The sequence below is a fragment of the Paramisgurnus dabryanus genome, chromosome 1 (assembly GCF_030506205.2).
Source record: "Paramisgurnus dabryanus chromosome 1, PD_genome_1.1, whole genome shotgun sequence".
Lineage (NCBI taxonomy): Eukaryota > Metazoa > Chordata > Actinopteri > Cypriniformes > Cobitidae > Paramisgurnus > Paramisgurnus dabryanus.
The window spans coordinates 58,700,464-58,720,739 of NC_133337.1; the positions used below are offsets into that span (position 1 = coordinate 58,700,464).

At 37.4% G+C, this 20,276-nt stretch overlaps 1 protein-coding gene across 2 annotated transcripts in view; it reads right to left on the bottom strand.

Moving 5' to 3' along the window:
* Positions 1-20,276, bottom strand: part of plxdc1 (plexin domain containing 1) — a 51,008-nt gene that overhangs the window by 20,005 nt on the left and 10,727 nt on the right. For both annotated transcript variants that reach the window (XM_065242635.2, XM_065242636.2), the window contains exons 2-7: positions 7,693-7,859; positions 4,226-4,369; positions 3,990-4,059; positions 3,076-3,198; positions 1,673-1,791; positions 1,324-1,423 (exon numbers count right to left, since the gene is read on the bottom strand). In XM_065242635.2, the coding sequence (XP_065098707.1) occupies positions 1,324-1,423; positions 1,673-1,791; positions 3,076-3,198; positions 3,990-4,059; positions 4,226-4,369; positions 7,693-7,859 (723 nt within the window). The remainder of the gene's footprint in view (positions 1-1,323; positions 1,424-1,672; positions 1,792-3,075; positions 3,199-3,989; positions 4,060-4,225; positions 4,370-7,692; positions 7,860-20,276) is intronic.

A 20,276-nucleotide genomic window follows, 5' to 3' on the forward strand; every position in this document is an offset into this window, starting at 1 on the left:
GCGAGAAATACTCGGAGTCTCAGTAACAGTGTCTTTGTGTCCTAGTGGCCTCCTGTGGAGAGAACGGAAAACGAGAAGGAACATGAGGAGAATGGACTGTGTGAAGATACAGTGGTGGTGGAGGAGAGCCTAGAGTGGCCATTGTTTTAAGTCCCCCGTTTCCCCTTCCCTATTTAATATTTTTAAGTAATTTAATAAAGGATATTTTAATTTTATGCTTACCTTGTGTGTCTGGTCATTGGGGTGGCTTTGGGAATCTCCTCGAGGTGGAGAAAGGGGCGTGACCTTATTTACATCTGGGTCCACCCCTACCTGTGACACATACATTTCTGGATTTTTTTTAGATGATGTCTCTCACAGTGGACATGCACCTACGATGACAATTTCAGACCCCTCCATGATTTCTAAGTGGGAGAACTTGCAAAATAGCAGGGTGTTCAAATACTTATTTTCCTCATTGTATTTATTACAAAAAAATGTCAATGTAGAGATTATTAGTCAATAATGATTTACATTTCAATCTGTTTCCCACACAAGGATGCATTATGATATCAGACTTGAAATATAGAGCACAAGTCTTGGAAGATGCTTTAATTGTGCTGTGGTCACTACGAACTGTTGTTGTATATAAATGATCTGTCAAGACTTTTTAAATGAAAAATAAAAACATATAAGTTCTAGAATGACATTAGGGTAAATAAACAATAGCTATGTTTCCATCACCATAATTGTATGCACATTTTGAAAAGTATCGCATCAAAAACAAGGGATGTAAACGTCAAATTTCTATTCGCAAAAACGTTTTTCTGCTCACTTGAGGTGTTTTTTGATTTATGCGAACAAGAGTAAATGTGAATAATGGGAGATGGAAATGCATTTGCCGAATTAATTCTGATGTGACGAACATTAAACCCACGTGACTGTTCGTCTAGCTGTATCAGCTGACGTTGTCTTTCCCATATATGGGGCTAGATGTCGTCGCAATGTCCTTGCTGCTAGGGCCTTCATCAGAAATGCTGCATTTCTTTTTCTATGCACAGCATTCAGTTTGGTAATTACAAGCTGCACTGCTAATAAATTAATAACTTGACCCATCGTGACTACATGCAGTCCGGTCTCCATTTTCCATGCGTGCTTTGTTTTGTTTACTGTTGGTTAGTTACCAATACCACCGTCATTCGCTCAAACAGCTGGATGGAAACGCACCTAATTTGCATTTCTTTGTTTTTTTTTCACGAATTTCAAAAAGATTCGCTTTTTGATTCGCTAATGACAGAATGTTCAATTTTGAATGTACTGTACCTTTAACACTCTCTTACTGACCTGGAGACTGTGGAGAAGACCGAAGAGCCATGAAAGCATCAGACAGCCCAACCTTTACTGGGTGCTCAGTAGAGTTGATTTTCTCTACAGGCAAAGGAACCTGAAAAGCCAAAAGATGGAATTAGGATACTGTTAAACTCATGTTTGCTCTCTGTAGATTTATGTTGAAACAGTCACAGTATGTGCAAAATTTATTCGACTTGGTTGTGATGCCAAAAACATTGAGTAATGCTTAAATCATTTTTCAACATTTGGCTACAAAGTAACTTGACTACATGGTTACCAAGTAATGTGTATTTAATTTGTCTCAGACAAGCAGAGCCAAAGGAAACAGCTGAAGTCCACTCACGTCTTTGTAGCCGAAAACAATGGTCCCATTACGATGGAGAACAGCCTGGAACGTAAAAGCTCCTTCTGACTCTCGATCCTTTAGCCTCACCTTGTCCCACTGCACCACAAACACTTCACCTATAATACCAAAGGTCAGACACTGACTGTCAAAATAAAGCTCAGATAAACATCCTAATTCACAACGGCACACTGTACTCTTAATATGACAAAAGCACGTATTCATACTGAGAGATATAGAGCCCTTATTTGTTTTTACTGAAATTATTTGTTTGCCCTATGATTAAGAAATCATAGCACAAACAGTTGCACAAAAGCATGCGTATATGGGAACGGTTGTCACTAGAAAAGTACCCAATTTAAAAATATGGGAGACATATTTTATTCAGCCCAGTCTCACGAAATTTCGTTATATAGTCACGTATTTTTTTGATTCTTTTTTCGTGCTATTATCACGAATTTTCGCGTTTTTTCGTAATCGTATCACGAATTCCTGTTTTCGTGTGATTATCACGTATTGGTTACTCAACTGTTTTGTCCTATTTTCTTACCATTGTCGCTTCGGTTTAGGGTTAGATTTACATAAAATGACATCCCTAACCAAACCCAACTCTAACCCTAACGCCAGGCGACATATAAAAAAATAAATCAGGAAAAATAGTATAAACCAATATATAAAGTGACATTCTAATGCAAGCACCAAATCTAACCCTAAACCGAAGCGACAATGGTTTAAAAATAGGAAAAAGCAGTTGAGTAACCAATACGTGATAATCACACGAAAACAGGAATTCGTGATACGATTACGAAAAAACGCGAAAATTCGTGATAATAGCACGAAAAAAGAATCAAAAAAATACGTGACTATATCACGAAACTTTGTGAGACTGGGTAGATTTTATTCTACATACTACACTCCAAAAATGCAGGATGGTATAGACCAGGGCTATTCAAATCTTACCCTGGAGGGCCGGAGCACTGCATAGTTTAGCTCCAACCCTAATCAAACTTACCCACCTGTGATTGTCTAGTGATCATGAAGACCTTGATTAGCTTGCTCAGGTGTGTTTGATCAGGGTTGGAGCTAAACTATGCAGTGCTCCGGCCCTCCAGGGTAAGATTTGAATAGCCCTGGTATAGACAATCATTTCAACTACTGGGTTTAAATTAAAATATGCTGGGTTTTGTCAAATTAAAATGTTGGGTTGTTTCAACCCATGGCCGGGTAAAATAGGACATTTTCTATTGGCTACATTTTACAAATATTTTACGTTGAAACAACCCAGCATTTTTTATCAGTGTATGATTTAGGATGCACTAATCCTAATGTCTGTTCCAATGATGATAGATCTTGTGCAAATTGGGATGCAGGCATCTAGTTACTGTTCGTTGTACAGTACTCACCATTGTCCAGATACCGTACAGTGGAGTTTTTAGAGAAACTGGGGTCGAAGTTTGCCATAAGTGGAGCAATATACTGAGTCGCAGTCAGCATGCGGTGTGTGATTTCACCAGTGAAAATAAATCCTGTAAAATATTAGCAGTTCAAAGTTAAGAAAGAAAATGTCCTGTTATCCTGTGATGCTTTTGACATTACTACTGCAAGGCGAAATAGCTTAATTAAGATAATTATTTGTGCATTGAAGATCCCTTCATGCGAAAAAATGACCAAAGAGTTTTTATATTTTTTTCTATTTAAAACTTGACTCTTCTGTAGTTATATTGTGTACTAAGACAGACGGAAAATTAAAAGCTGCGAATTTCTAAGCAGATATGGCTAGGAACTATACTCTCATTCCGGCGTAATTATCAGTGACTTTGCTGATGTAACATGGCTGCAGCAGCCGTAGGGATATTAATCCATGTTACGGCAGTAAAGTCCTTGATTATTACACCAGTTTGAGAGTAGTTCCTAGCCATATCTGCCTAGAAAATCACAACTTTTAATTTTTTTAACTACAGAAGAGTCAAGTTTTAAATAGGAAAAATATCAAAACTCTTTGGTTATTTTTTAGCGCAATGCTAATGGTCTAATCAGATTCAATGGATTGTGCTAAGACATGCTAAGTGTGCTAGCACCAGACCCGGAGATCAGCTGAATGGATTCCAAAACGGTAAGAATCAAATGTTCAACTCTAGGGGAGCTGGAAAATGTGGAATGTCCCTTTAACTTCACTGTAATGCAATGAATTTCAAGTCAATAAAAGAACTGACCCACTCATGAATCTCTTTTAGATATTGAGATATTGAGAACTCCCCTTTTAAATATTTTCTCATACAGTAGATGAACTAAATAGCACAGGGTCTGTGTATAATACCTCCAGTTGCTATGGTGATTTGTCTCACTTGGTGTCCATAGAAAGGGAAGTCAAAGGTTAGAGCCACCCGCTGGTGCAGGGTACCAGGAGTACAGTGAAGGAGCAAAAGAAAAACAGGAAACGTGGGCAGGGATGTAAAATGCCAAGTAACAAAATAATTATACGCTGGAAGAAAATGTTTGGGCCAAGTAACTTTTCCCACATAATTACAGGAATACACTGCGTGGTCGTCTTACCGATGCCTGTCGATGGTTGTTGGACAGGATGGCGTGTATGAGGACAGGCCCTTGATGGACCGAATCGAGATCCACCCAGAGGTCACGCGTTCGCTTGTCTCTGGGACCAAAACTGCGCCAAGAGTAATACCTTTGAGAGTCCTCCTGCGAGACAGAAAGACAATATGAGAATGACATGTCCATAACTATAAATGTGTGGGAAAACAAACAATATTTTTTTAATGAAACTGCATTTGAATTCTCACAACAAGAGTTTTTTTTTGGTTAAATTGAACTACGTCTATGAGAAATGATTAAATTCACTGTGGCCAAGACTTCCAAAATCAATATAAGACGAGATGAGAAACAGAATAATTTGGATGACTGAGATGAATGAGAAACAAGCAAGAAACATTACAGCTTCGAATCACATTACACAAGTATTCTGTAATAGCATTGTAACATTGTGACCTATATAATAAATTAAACGTGCACATGCAGATTTGAATTATTAATAAAAGTGAAACATGCAGGATTAGGTAACCAAGACGAAATATGTACAACATCAGCTCAAAATGCAATTGAGTGAATTCATGAATGTGTCTGGAAAGAATTCACACACATATGAAATTAATTTTGAGCTGCAGTGAACTACGACTGTATCAATTCATAAATCATAATTACTCGCAGTTCATAATGCAATAAACAATTTACATCAAAAACTAACCAAGACAGGATAGCAATAAAATATTGGACTCTCAGTATTGCAGTTGCAGTCCTTGCCCCATGCATGTGGATGGGTGTGTGTGTGTGTGCAAGCTTAAAGGTGCACCCAGTCCCAGTTATCTGTCACGTTATGAATGTATTCTCTGGCTCAAGGTGACAGAGAAGGATGAAAGTAGCGTATAGGAAAGGTACGGGAAAATGGAGCAGTTAAAAGCAGCACACGCTCGATCTCTCATCGCAGCACTGCTCCACAAAACAGCCTGCGACCCAGATTATCTCCCCAAAGACCCGTTTCTGGGGAAAACCGCTATCATGTCTCCGGTAGAGAAGGCCTCTGCCTGTTTATTCCTGCTTATGGTTGAAGTGCTGCCCAGAGACGACAGGCCAAATCAATTCCCATAAAGAAACACAGAAATGCTAATCACAGGGTTGGTTATATGGGCATTTTCTAAAAACAGTTTTATGCATTAGACAGACAAATGCAACCACACATTCTCTTACACACTTGTAAACTGGCAAAGACCAGCAGTAAATCTGTTTTTCATTTTCGCCGAGAGGAGGAAAGTGTAACACATTTAATTTGATCAAAATTGTTCTTATATGGCTGGTGGGGGAATAGGATATGCACACAATAAGGTCGGATCCAAACCACAAGTACATACACATTTAAATCAACAACTTTGCTGGAGATTTGCTGGACAGTGTGCTTGTCCTACATAGGACATTACCCTGACATGATCTCATGTTGGTTTATCCTGTGGATGAGTAATTCCTCCATAGACCATATTACCAAACTATCACATCATCAGGGGAGACGCCGTGTTTTGCAAACTGTGGCCAGGATCTTAAGTAATCTCATATGGAGCATTAGTAAAATGTCAGATGTAACCTTACAGGGTTAATAATAATAATAATCGCATGTTGGTGGTAAAGACTTGATGAATGAAAACATCACTCGATGAGATAGAATTGCCATTAAAGCATTTGAGAACATTTGAGTGAGCGAAAGAAAGTGAAATTAAGACCATACAAAGGGGAAAAACCCAAAGAGAGAAAACAACAGGTGCTTTCCATGAACAAAGTAGAAAACAGGGCAAGAAACTTAAAATAGTCAGTGAAGTAATGTACTTAAAGGAATAGTTCACTGAATAATGAAAATTAACCCATGATTTACTCACCCTCAAGCAATCCGAGATACATATGACCATCTTCTTTCAGGCGACCACAATAGGCTTTATGCCCAGCTGCACTACTTCCTGAACTTCAGCCAGCTCCTTGTTTCCTGTGTGCCATTATTGGACAAACTAATTAATCCTGGTGTGCCTGACGTCAGTAGCAACAAACAAACTGATTAATCTAGGTGTGTCTGACCTCAGTAGTCACAACAACAATAATCAGACACACCTGGATTAATCAGTTTGTCCAATAGTGGCAGACAGGAAACAAGGAGCTGGCTGAAGTTCAGGAAGTAGTGCAGCTGGGCTAAAGCCTATTGAAGTTGTATTAAAAAATGTCCTGGCTTTTCCAAGCTTTGTAATGGTAGTAAACAGGGACGGACATTTTGAAACCCCAAAAAGTGCATTAATCCCTCACAGAAGTAATCCACAAGGCTCCATTGGGTTAATAAAGGACTTCTTAGATTAACTAATGTGATTTTGTAGACAAAATCTTCAGATTTAATACTTTATAAACTATAATAACTAGCTTCCATTAATGTGCAATGCGTATTCACCATCTGTCCATACCTGTCAACACTCCTGTTTTTCCTAGGATTATACTGTACCATTTTATCTTGCTATCATCCAGTTTAAATATTTTCCTACATTCTCCTGGTTTTAATCTTTCTATAAAAATACCACTGGGCGTATGTTTGATACACTCGCCTTTCGGTAAAGCAGACGTCAGTATTAACAGTAACAACTCATTAAACAACACCCGCCAAAAGAAGAAAAAGAAGAAGGGGCTATTTTGAGGATGTTGAACCGCGCACAAAAGTAATGTTGAGGTTGGTATATTTTCCTTATTTTCAAATCCCAATGTTGACAGGTATGCATTTGACCTGACAGCAACTTCAGGTTGAAAATTGTGGTAAGGTTTTGGGACTGTTTCAAACTATTATTGTTTATGTACTTTCTAAACTGATTTTTGTTTATTTTTAAAGCGAAACACCACCATTTTCAATATTGTACTATGTTCTTACCTCAACTTAGACAAATTAATACATACCAATCTTTTTTCAATACGTGCAATTATTCTTTGTTCAGTGTGTCTTGAATGTGTTAGCATTTAGCCTAGCCCCATTCATTCCATAGGATCCAAACAGGGATGAATTTAGAAACCACCAAACACTCCCATGTCTTCTCAATATAGTTCTCATTTTTATCAGCTTAAAAATCACCATGTTTTATTTTGTGCCACCATACTTACTCTTTAAATAGGGAAAACATGGAAGTGTTTGGTGCCTTCTAAATACATCCCTGTTTGGATCCTAATGAATGCATGGGGCTAGGCTAAATGCTAACACATTCACGACACACTGTACAAAGATTAAGTACACGCATTGAGAAAGATAGGTATGTATTTATTCATCTAAGTTGAGGTAAGAATATAGTAAAATATTGAAGCACGGTGGTGTTTTCCTTTAACCATAAAAAGATTGCCGTTTTAAAGAAAAGTAATGGCACAGTGTACCACATTCATAGAAAGCAGAGAGTACAGGGAAAGACCAAACAATAGTTCAAGCAACCACAGTGTAAACTCACCACCACACGTGTCATGTTGTCGGGCAGCATGTCAATGGAGACGCCATTGGATGACTCTTGCCCAGTTCTGTTTTGAGTGCGTCTGCTGGAATCCTGTTGGTCTCTTCTTGTTCTCTGGATGTCTGATGGACCTCTATCAGCCTGAGCGGACTGACCATGAAATGAACCTAAAAAATAAAGCAAAGTGCATCACGATAAAGATGCACATTGGAGCCCTAAAGATGACTCTGTACACACAAAAAAATTGCTGGGTTATTTTCAACCCAGCATTGGCTCAAAGGAGACAAACCCAGCTGTTGAGTTAAATAAACCCAGAAAGTGTGGATATTTGATCCAACAATGGATTAAAACATCACAAAATTCTGGGTGGGTTTGATCCGTCCTGTTAAAAAAAAACAGCATTTTTTTAAGGTTTTTGCAAGCATATTTTTAAGCTTTGAGGAACAGAACAACGTTAGGTAGATTGTAATGGGTTATGAGACGTGACAACCAATGGTGTTCAGCCTCAGTGATATGAAACCTGGCATGATAATCTTGGCAGAGTATATTTGTATACACGGGTGATTTAAAATATGTGGGTGGCGGAGGAGATTTTTTAGCTATAACTTTAGTCTGTGTCACACAATAACATATGATACACAACAACATAAAATATGTAGCTTTGTATAATATGCTTTTTGAAATATATCTGCACTGTTTACGTCTCCATTTGTGTTGACATAATGACATGTTTTCTTTGGTGAATAATTCTTTTAGCTACATTATACCTCCCCATATGATTCCTTCTAATGCCTTAATCTTGCCTAAAAAAATTCAATTCTGGAAATCATACAAGATCAAGATTGATAAAGGACATCACTTAAGCAAAACATTCCCACGCATTAAATCACCCATGGCCCAACTCTGACTTGTTTTTGGCTGTCAGAACGAAGTTTATCAGAAAAAGTCCAAATCCAAACAGCTGAAAGTTGTCTGACAAGCAGCCAGCCGTTTACTCCCGAGGTAAAAAAAAAACTTCCAGAGAACTGGCAGCCAAATGTCCAACTTGCATGAACAAAACTCCACAATCCTGACGTGCAGTCTTTTATTTTTCTATTGCACACTACAGTATTATCTTATTTTGGCATACGAAATCTGTTTGATCATCTTAATAGCTTGCAGTCTATTGGTGGGTCTGAATGTTGATGTATAGCAATGTGTGAGCAGTGCTGTTCAGGAGCATCTACCCCCAGATTCACCCAAAACTCAGCCTATTTGTCATGCCAACAATAAAACACAGGTTAATGGAGTACTTGGATAATTACGACACTTTTCAGAAACAATCAGTCAAGAGGAACAAGAGTGGAGAGATCTGCTTCAATATTGATTTCTTAAGCTGTGAGCAGCATTAGAATTTGTTGCATCAGGGTGGTATTTATAGAGATCTATTGTGGCCATGCATTCCCAACAGCAACCTAGTCTCTTCTTAGTGTGGTTAGCTGATTGATTTAATGTTTGGTTTGAATAAAATATTAATTTGATCATTTATTTGAATGTGCACCAACTGTATGATTGCAACTGCCCACACGCTATTTAGACACACATACGGACCTGAGTACAAATGGACACATGCATATAGTTAGATGACCACAAACACATGTTATGTGTGGTTTTGGCACTTGAGTTGGGCCTGACACACAGGAATGCATTTAGTTGCTTATTTATTTTACAAATGTAAAGTGAAAACAAGGTACAGTATGTGGGCTTATTAGCAATACATCAATATAACAAATGCTGCACAAAGAGAGACATGCTCTAAAAAAAACTATATTAAAAAAGAAATTTTTTAATTGAAGGCTTTGAGGTTTCTCTAGAGTCTAGATGTATCTTCTGACTGTGAAGCCCCATTACTTAGCTGTTCGTGACAGCTCCCCTGTCCTTAAGATTTCCCCTTACCACCTTATTAAAGGTTTGCTGGAATGCTTTAAAACTGGTTTTTATTCCAATAAAATGTAGTGGACAGGAAAGGGAGTTCAAGAGAAAGAAACAGAGAAGAATTGTAAAACACGTCAAGATAAGTTTAACATCACAGGTCCTGCACAGACTGGGCAGCGTACACTCTCAGAAATAAAGGTACAAGAAGGTAAAAATGTTGTCAGGGCAGTACCCTTTTAAGAAGTAAACTTTTTTAACTAAAAGGTGCATATTGGTGCCTCAAAGGTACACATTGGTACCATAGAAGACATACTGGTACCTCAAACATACATATTTGTACACTGTAAAAAATCCAACTTCAAAATTGTTCTTCCAACAAAGATAATTAAGTAAATTGAACAAATATTTTTTTTGTTGAAGGGGTTCAATTTATTATTATGTGTTTACTAAATGAAATAAGCATAATCATCCAGCTAAAAAAATTACCCAACTTTGTTTACCCAAATTGCCAAACTGAGTAATCTGAACAAACAATAAAAAAAACAATGGTCTGAATGGTTCCCAGCATGCATTGTGACATGTTCACTTCTTTGGTTGATATTTATAAAAAAAGATGACTGTTTTAAGGTTTGCTGGCTTTATTTATGTTGTTTTGTTGTTAATGTTAGTTACATGTTGTATTTAGAGTTATTTTGAAAGAATGATGTTTGTTCATTGTTACCATGATTGAGAACTGTGTGTTGAGTGTAGAGGGCGGCACAGGGGTTTGCACCATCACTGTTGCCTCACAGCAAAAAGGTCTCTGCTTCAAGCAAGAGCTAAGTCCGACAAAGACTTTTCCAGGAGACCTTTCTGTGTGTTTAGCTGAACTGCATATACTAAATTGCCCTTTATCCAACTTGTGTGTGGATAACTTTATGGATAGATGCTGGAACGGTGTTGGAACAGTTGTAATCTTAGTTGAGAGGACTTAACTACATCGTACAAACTCGTATAAGCACTCCCTGCATCAAATTCAAGTTTTTTTTTTACCATGGAGAGCTCCAGCGCTGATGGATTTGCAAATGCACGGGATGCAGTCTGCAGTGCACACATGCACACTTTGTGCAAGAGGACAGATATGCGATTGCATTAAAGACATTAAAGGTGTTTGAGAGAGAGTGGAGAGAAATTCACGGATATCTGACCATATAAGAGCACGCGTCCAGTTTTGTACAATGGCAAATCAAACCCTTAAAAGGAGAGGGATTCGCGCTCACGCTTTGTACTGTGCTTTTGTACTTTTACGCAACATGCCCTCTTGATATTTGTCAGTAAATTAGCGCCTTACATGAACTCTTAAATCACTTTTAACAGAAACCATAATCAAGCTTATGAAATACAATCTGCAAAAACAAGTTGACAGTAAAATTCATGTACATGTTCTGACTGAGCAGTGTTTACTGCTGCAGTTAATAAATTTTAAGTGTTTTTCTAGTTTTTTTGTGTGTTAATCTTTTCAGTTAATTCTTCAAACCCATGCAACCGCTTTTATTATATTCACTAGAAGCTACTCTATTTATGCCATAAGGCACTGAAAAAATGACTTTCTTACTTAGTATTTTTGTCTTGTTTTTAGTATAAATATTTTAAAATTCTTTAATCAAGATGTATTTTCTGGGTAAGCAAAATAACCTAAGACAATGAAATTTAAGTGAATTTGTGCTTAAAACAAGCAAAAAAAAAAATCGGTCAATGGGGTAAGAACATTTTTCTTGAAGTATTTAAAAAAAGAAAATATTTTTTTCTTACCCCAGTGGCAGATTGTTTTTGCTTGTTTTAAGCACAAATTTACTTAAATGTTTTTCAGCCGAGCGCTTTGGTAGCTCTGATACCTGAGCTGTGAGCCGGTTGGTTGCTGTGGGAATGTACCGCCCCTCCTCCATTGTGATTGGATGGCCATGTGAGAACTGACATTGACGAGCGGAGCATTTCACTCAAAGTTGAATCTCTTTCAACTCTCGACGCTCAGTGCCAAGCGCGGAAAAAAAACACTAGCTTATTTGAAAAAAGCCGAGTTTCCATTGGAATTAATTGAAAACATGCGCCGGCCGCAGGCGTAAAAGCGTTGGTGTGCACGCCCCTTAAGCGAATCTTCTTGTTGACATTCGAAGTGTTGTCAAATAAAACTGAGCGTGTAACTCCTCCCCCTCCCTTCTGTGCTTTCTGAAAAAGTCATGAACTCGCCCAACCCCCACTCCCAAATCCTTCTTGTCATTTATTGGCTGGGACACTCTGTTATGTTTCGTAGTGGTAGGTTTGACCACTTTGTTTTTGTTGCAGTTTGCGGAACCTGGGGTGTATAAAGAGACACGTTTTTTTACAGTGTGTTCAGGGGACAGGCAGCTAGCAGATAGTGAGGAGATGTTTATTGTATGAAACAAAAAAAATTTATGCTATAAAACGCGTGAATTCGCTTAGAGCACCTTTAATTTAAGAATTGTAAGTATTTTTGTCTTGTAAGAAATAATTTTTTTGCTGTGTAAACTGCATGTTTTTTATGCAGCTAAATATACGATAAACCAGCTATATGTAGTCTCAATTTGGGTGTCAATCTTTAAAAAGTAATTTAAGCATGCCAAAGTCAATTTTAATCATATAAAATGTATTTTTCCAATAACAAAAATGTGGCCAGCGAAAATGCTGAGTGGTTAGTAACTTTGGAAAACCACTGGCCACTGTTAAAAGTTAATGTCAAGCCCTGGAAATAGTTCTGGACATTTTTTTAACAGTTTACTCTTGCTTTTTTAGCCAATCAGCGGTCTCTGTAATTTTTCTGTGGTTACAAGACCAATACAGCTTAGCTAAAAACAATTGTGTGGACAACCTGAATGCCAATAAGTAAAAATGGCAGAATTGCAATACGCAGCTATTGTGCTATAACACAGAAAATTGATTTCTTATGGGTGCCCAATAAGTAGGCTATACTTGAAGGACCTTAAAGGTGCATTGTGTAACTTTAAGAAGGATCTCTTGGCCGAAATGCAATATAATATACATAACTATATTATCAGTGGTGTATAAAGAGCTTACATAATGAACAGTTATGTTTTTATTACCTTAGAATGAGCCATTTGTTCCACATGCAGCACGGGTCTCCTTACATGAAAGTCGGCGTCATGTTTCTACAGTAGCCCTAAACAGACAAACTGTTCTACAGAGCGAGTTTCATCCCTACGTTTTTTCAGACGACGACATGTTTGTCCTGTGGTGGCTACCATGTGCGTTTTGAAATTAAGGGGTAAGCTGTTGGTTACAATCTTACTACTAGATGCCGCTAAAATTTACACACACGATCTTGAGGCCAAACAAAAGGTTTCCAGTTGTCCACTTTTCACAACAATCCTGCTCCAGGTACAGGTATAGACCTTTTTAAGCTCTTTTACTCCTTCGCACTAAGGAATTGGGCCTGAAGGCGTGGACACTGGATTATTTAAGTGAATGAAATACAAACAGCAATCTGTAAAGAGGGAAAGCACAAATACAGAAGTGTACAAACTCTTGTGAGGATTCTGGGAAAAGGAAATGTGTGGGAGCTGTCCTAAACAGAACAATGTGACTACAGCAGTCTTCTGTTTAAATCCCATTGATGTTTTTAATAACTGAGCGGACTTCTTTAGAATCCAACAGCAAGCCACGAAACGCCTGTCTGATTTCAGGAAAATGATCGGCTGATCGGTAAGATGCCGCAGCAGGCTGTAGAACACATTTGTTTGATTCTTGTTCTCCACACTGATGTTTTTTCCAATCGCTGGACACAGCTTCATTACATTCTCACATTCGCACTCTCAACAGCTGGATATTGAATGTAAAATGAACAGAATGGGCAAGAAGAAAATGAAATGGAAAGAGGGATGTGCAGAGAGGAAGAGCAGAGAATCAGAGATGCAGCGAGTGTGTGTAGAGGAATTATGTATCAGTGTGATGCTGGTTTTAATAACAGCTTTTGTTTGATTTCAGTGCCCGGAAAAGCTTGGCTTTTTCGGCTGCCACGTTAACAAATCCTGCTAATTGGGTCATTTAGGGTAAGGAAGCAGATGAGAATCAGGAAACAAGACTTTGAAGCGAGAACAAAGTTTAGAAAAAAGAGAAAGGGAAGATGTGCGAATGTTCATCTGCATCAGTAGACTGGGGTACCAGTAAATTCCTGTAGCATTGCATTAGTAGCGGTGCGCAAATGTCATGGGTTTGACCCCAGGGATCAATGGATGCTTATAAAATGCATACAAATAAGGAATAATTAATGACAGGCTATTCAATTATTCGAGTTAATGCATTATTTTAAAGGGCACCTATTGTACGAATCCTGATTTTACATTTTCTATGGTGTGATAATAGTACATGTTAACAAAATGCAAAAGGTACAAACCAAAAAAAAAAAGATGACTCGAGTTATCGTCAACGTAAATCTCTTTTTTTTGGACAACAACAAACACACGGATTGTAGGCAACAGTTTAGTTCCTGGGATTGGTGATGTAGACAAGACCAACTTTATCATAATTCCTCCTGCTTCGGACTTACAGTCTGTAAGTTAACTCCTGTTAGCATCCGAATCTTTCAAACATGGTAAGGAGCGTCACATTTAGGGACACAGAGCTTTTCAAATCTGTGCATTTCAGGAAGATAGTGAAATCTGGAGCTACAAAAATGTACGGTATGTGGAAAATAATGTGTTTTTTAACCACGAACCACACAAACTATATTATACCAAATACACAAAATAACATTGTTTTTAGCAATGAAATAGGTGCTCTTTAAAGAAATGTTAAAGGACCAGATTCAATTATTTTGCTTATACCACGATTACCACAGACTTGGCTCTGGTGGTTATTTTAAGACATTTGACAGGATATGTGGATCGAAAAAAGCATTTCTCAACCAATCAGAATAAACCATTCAACAGTAGTGATGTTAGGTTCTTAAACAAATCGTTCTTTTGAGCCGGTTCTCAGGAAGTAACCGGTCGATCCGGTTCACAAAAATCGAACTGAATCAAACTTTAGTTTTAGGCATAGGTTCCGGGTTGATGACGCATGACGCACAGCCGAAATAGCACGTCGGACTCAAAAAGAACCGAACGAAGTTTGTCGATGATTGCCGACGATTCTGATGGATGAGTTGCTGACAGTGCGTGTGAATCACCGAGGATTTGAATGAGCCTGATGCGCAAAGTTTCTTTTTTATTAGTTTCTTGATATGCTTGTTTTATTAAAAAGCTTCAGTTTTGGTATGATTTATTGTGCATGCAAATCATATTGTAGTTTTAATGTGTTGATACAAATGACTTTGTTTGAATGTTTCATTGATATAGTAAATGCGTAGTGATGTCATTTCTTGATGACGTCAGGAACCGGGGGAATCTGCTTTTTGAACTGGTTCAATGAGCCGAACTGTCCGAAAAGAGCCGGTCCGCGGAAATGAAACGGACTTCACTATTGAACAGCCCCATTGTCATGGTGCTTTTGACAGAACCCAAGTGCAAGACAAGGAAGTATCAAAAACAGGAATTTATTATAACAGAAAACACAAATAAACTTCCCACGAGGGGCAACAAAACTAGGATAATAAATATGAAAGAAAACACTAAACTGGGTAACAAGGAAACAATAACTAGTTAAAACACTGGATAACTAAACTAAACAGACAAAGAACTAACACTGATCTAACAAGGTATGGAACAAGGTGTGGAATCACACATAAAACGACAATGAACAGGCACAGACTAACAAACACAAGGAACTTAAATAGGGGAGAACTAATGAAGACAACAGGTGACATTGATTAAACAATGAGGGTGACAAGGGAGCGAGGTGAAAGTGACAAGACACCGGGAACACGTGGTCTAGAAAAACCTATAGACCAATTTCGTGTTTGCAAACAGAGATGACGTTTTTTGTGGGCGGAGCCAAACTGGTTGCAGAAAGTGACTGCTCCGCAGTAGGGTTGTGAAGTGTTTTAGCATTAAACCGTAATTTTTATGGATCCGGTGTTCTGTCGAAGTCTGATTCCTTTATGTTTCCCTTTAGTGTAATGTTTCTTATAGTGTTTTAATCACATTACGTTAATTTATTTAGATAGATAAAAAGTTTAAATGGCTTGGCTACTGATATGTATGTATGTAATGTATATGTATTGTTCTTTTTTGCTAAATCAAATATTTTTACAGTCTGAATCGCTAAAGTACATGTAAAAGCAATACTATCATGTATTATATATAATAGCGTTTATTAAATATTTCATAATTTTCCTGTTTTCTATTATTTCTTCCTTAATAAATTATAATTGTAACATGATAAAAACGCTATAAGAAACACATGGAGGGAACAGACTTCGACAGAACACCGGACATCTTCTCTTCTTATTTTCTATTCTAATTATTAAAAGATTTCCAGATGATTTCCTTGCTCCATTCTGTCCGTTTAAGGGCTTATTGTAATCATAAACACCTACGTTTATCTTCAAATGATGTCTTAGACGATGGTATTCTATAAAAATGAAAGCCATCTTTTTTGGCATTGTTATTCTGACACTTAACAGCACAACCGGACATTTTCCAGTGAGTTATCTTGCTCTTTTCACTCGTGTCTAATTCATTTCCACTGTTTTTCTGCAACCGCATTGCGCGTGCAGCTTGCAGTGACGTAACTGTGACGTCTACTCTAAATTTGTCTATACTCAGACCACGTGATCCCACACAGAACATGGGCATGTCATGATTCTGCCACAAGACTAGATTAAACACAGGATAAGCTGGCAGAACCATGACACCCATGGTATAACTTGTAATATGTGAGGAAGCACATGGCCTTTGTTTGTTTTCTGTCTGCTATGTGCTCTTCTGTCTTTAGTTTTGACCCCATCTTCTTGTTTTCTCATTTATTACCCAATTAAAGGGTGCATATTAGTGCCTCGGTACATATTGGTATTTCAAGGATACATATCAGTACCCCAAAGGCAAATATATGTACATAAATTATACATACTAGGACCTTTTCTTTTAGGGTTTCGTGCTTAGTTCCTGTCAAAGCAGTTATCAGCATGTTCATCTGTTATGTAGATTTTGATTAAAATGTTAAAATGTTTTCTGCCCTACAAAGGCAAAAGGCAGTAACTTCTTTTTGGTCGAAAATTAGTTATTGATATTTTTGGGACATTAAAGACCTCCTTTATCATGTGGATAAGTATCTTGAGTCAATGTTGTTGTTTTTTTTTTTTTTTTGAGAAAAAAAATCAAGAAGAAAATAACTGACAACTAAAGTCACTAAAAAGTCTAAACTTTTTTTAAAGTCTAAAAGTCATTTTTCTCAGTTCTACACTCTAGTGAGTTAAGGTCTTTTGCCTTTTGATTTTCAAACATGGTGGTGGGTAGTAGACGACAGATTATGGACCTATTTTAAGGATCTAAGGGCATTGTCTAAAGCGGACCGTCTAAACAGTCATGTCCGATTCCACTTTTGCTAATTTAACCACGGGAAAAATGGGTTGTTCCTATTCTCGTAATGAGTAATTGGTGTGTTTTGGGCATAATATGAAATAAACCAATGAGAATCTTAGCTTCCATCCAGTTGCACTGGCGCCATGCCGATTTCCCATTTAGATGGTGGAATTTGTAAACTGAAAACTAAGCGGAAGAAGAAGACCACAAATAAAAAATAGCATTGTTTTCATTTGTATTGAAACGGTTATTTTTGGTATTAAAAGCTTTAAAAGTCGTTTTTTTCAGTCATGTGTTATCTCAAAAAATTATTTGTTATCTCAAAAAATAATTTACAAATATGGAAGAAAAGGTTTGTACTCTAAAATACTTTATGTGTAACAAACAGGAGATATAGAAAAATAGATGCAATATTTGTATTTGTTTAAAGCAAAACATTTAATGACTTACCAGGCTACAGGTGAAGATGCTCTTTACGCCTTCTTACGTCTCATAATCGGTCCACATCATTTATGTCCAAGAGACTCAATAATAATCATTTACATTTTAATCCTTTAATTTTTCATATTTTAAAACGTTTATGTGCTGCTGCGCATCCATGTGATCTTTGTCGTTCCGTTTATAGGCGCATATTACTAACGCGCTATTAAATATCAGAAACAATATTGTCTATTTTAGTTGCCTTAAAATAGCAATGCACCTAAACACACCTCATTTTCATGCAAAAAATTGGACACAAATGCATTTGCTATTTAAACAATGTAGCGCTAAATGTAAAAATTATATTTGTGGCAGGTTAAAACTAGCAAAAGACATTTCCGTCAAACATCGCACTGGGTGTATGATAGAGCCCTACGACAAAAATTTTTAACGCGGCTGAAACGCCAGGCGGGCGACGACCGTCAGCTGTTTTTCAGCAGACTGCCAGCTTTCTTCAGCTGAGTGCTTTGGTTGCTGTGATTGAACGATGTTCAATGACGATGTTCATTGGTTGTTGTGATATTTGTCCCGCCCCTCCTGTACTGTGATTGGACGGCCGTTTGAGAACTGACATTGACTAGCTAAGCCTTTCACCCAAAGTTGAATATTTTTCAACTCTCGCCGTTCAAAAAAAAATACAGTCTTTCAGCGTGAAAAAACGTCAGCTGCTGTTTTTTTAACTCAGCGCTCCAATTGGAAACAATTGAAAACATACGCCGGCCACCGGCGTAAAATCTGTGGTGTGCACGCCCCCTTAGAAAACAGAAAATGTAGAAAAATGCCTACACTCTAAAAACAAACGGTGCTAAATAGCACTAAAAGAGACTATATAGAACCATATCTGGTGCTATAGTGGTGCTGTATCATCCCATTATGGTTCTTCATAGGTGCTTTATACAGTAGGTGCTATATAGCACTAAAATAGTTCCCCTATGATTACAAGCTTTTAGTACTATTTAGCACCAATTTTTTAGAGTGTTAGAGAAATTAATATCTGTATCAGAAATGTCTGAAGTAAAAAAGACAATCCACATTAATGTGAACACCACAGTTTCTAACTGCCTGATCTTAGTCCTGGATAATTTTTCAGCAAATAAATAACTTCTTTCTCAGTGCAAGCAAATTGACAGTCATCTGTTGCACACTTGTGCAGTGCAGCATTCACTACATTGTCATTATGGCAGGGATACAATTGGCAGCGTGTACTTGACAATTTCATAGAGGATGTCAAACTGAGAATAAAAATATGAAAACAGGCCCATTCAGACACACATAATACTGTAAACACACAAACTAACATAGTGCATACACTTTTTGGTTAAAAGCATTACCATGCTTTCTGCCCACACTCCAGTGCTCTCTGTTTAACCAAAGAGGAACTGACCCATTCTCAAATGGAAATTGAAGGTCTGATGCCAGTGTTTCTCTTTGTCCCATTTATCTGTTACTCATCATTTGGGTTGTTTCTGACTGCCAAACGATGCTGTCTAGTCTACTGATATTTGGCACATATTATGAATATGATTTACTTTTTATTTCCTTTTAGTTTCTAAACTATAAATTATATGAAAATATAGATGTCCACCATGGGGATTTCCTGTAACTCAAAGGTCTTAAAGTTCCAGTGAAATCAAAATTGAAGTTTTTGGCTTCTAGTAAAAATGTGTTAGGATTAAGGATATTTGTATAATTTTGTGATCCAAAATCTTGACAAATGTTCCCATTCAGAAGCATTTAAATACTTAAATTATCTCACTTCTGCCAATATGGGTCATCAATTTTTGTGACATCATTCTGCATTTAGCTTCTCATTAGATTCCAGGCTGCTATTGGGTGTTTCCGTATCTCCCCATTCCCGGCATGATTTCTTGTTTTAGGATGCACATTTCAGTGGATCTTTAACCTTCCTGACTGTATTGAATTATTAAAATCATAAAACATTATAACAGCTATACATTCTTTTCAATTAAATTTACACAATTCATAGAAAGTACCATCTAAAGTAGGGGAGAGCAGGGTAAGTTGTCACACTTTTCACACTGTAACATTTAATGAGCACCATACATCACAATGGTATAAATCTCATACCAAATGAAAGAAGGAAGTCTTGGGCACATATGTTGTATTCATTACATTTTCATATCTTATCTCATTAGGGAGTTGTAGACTGTTGAATAGAGAACGTTAACTTATGACAATTTGCCCCATTGGCATGTAAGTTGTCATACTAGATTATCTAAAAACAAAACTACTTTATTATGACTGATTTTATTTTTTAAATTCAAACCAGAACCGGAAATATTACATCTAGGGCTTTTCACACTGCACTAAACCCTGGGTTGTTTTCGTTCAAAACCCTGCTTTTAACCCTAGGTTAAGGATCGTTTCACACTTGTATACTTAGAAGCAGGGTTATCCCTGAAATTAACCCAGGGTCAGAAAACCATGCTAGCCCTGCTTTTATGGGGTTTAACGAAACGGTGTGAAACGAAGCAGGGTTAGAATGTTATGACTCCAATTAAACACAGCTGAAGCAGCTAAACAAGAGGGCTTTTCACACCTGAAATTGTTATCCCTGGGTTATTCTAAAACCAGGGTTAACGGAATCCTGGGTTAATCTTTTTCATGTTTCACACTGTTCAAACTTAACCAGGGGTTAAGAGATAACCCTGGGTATTCATAATTTGACGTTTCACACTGTGCATTCCTAAACCC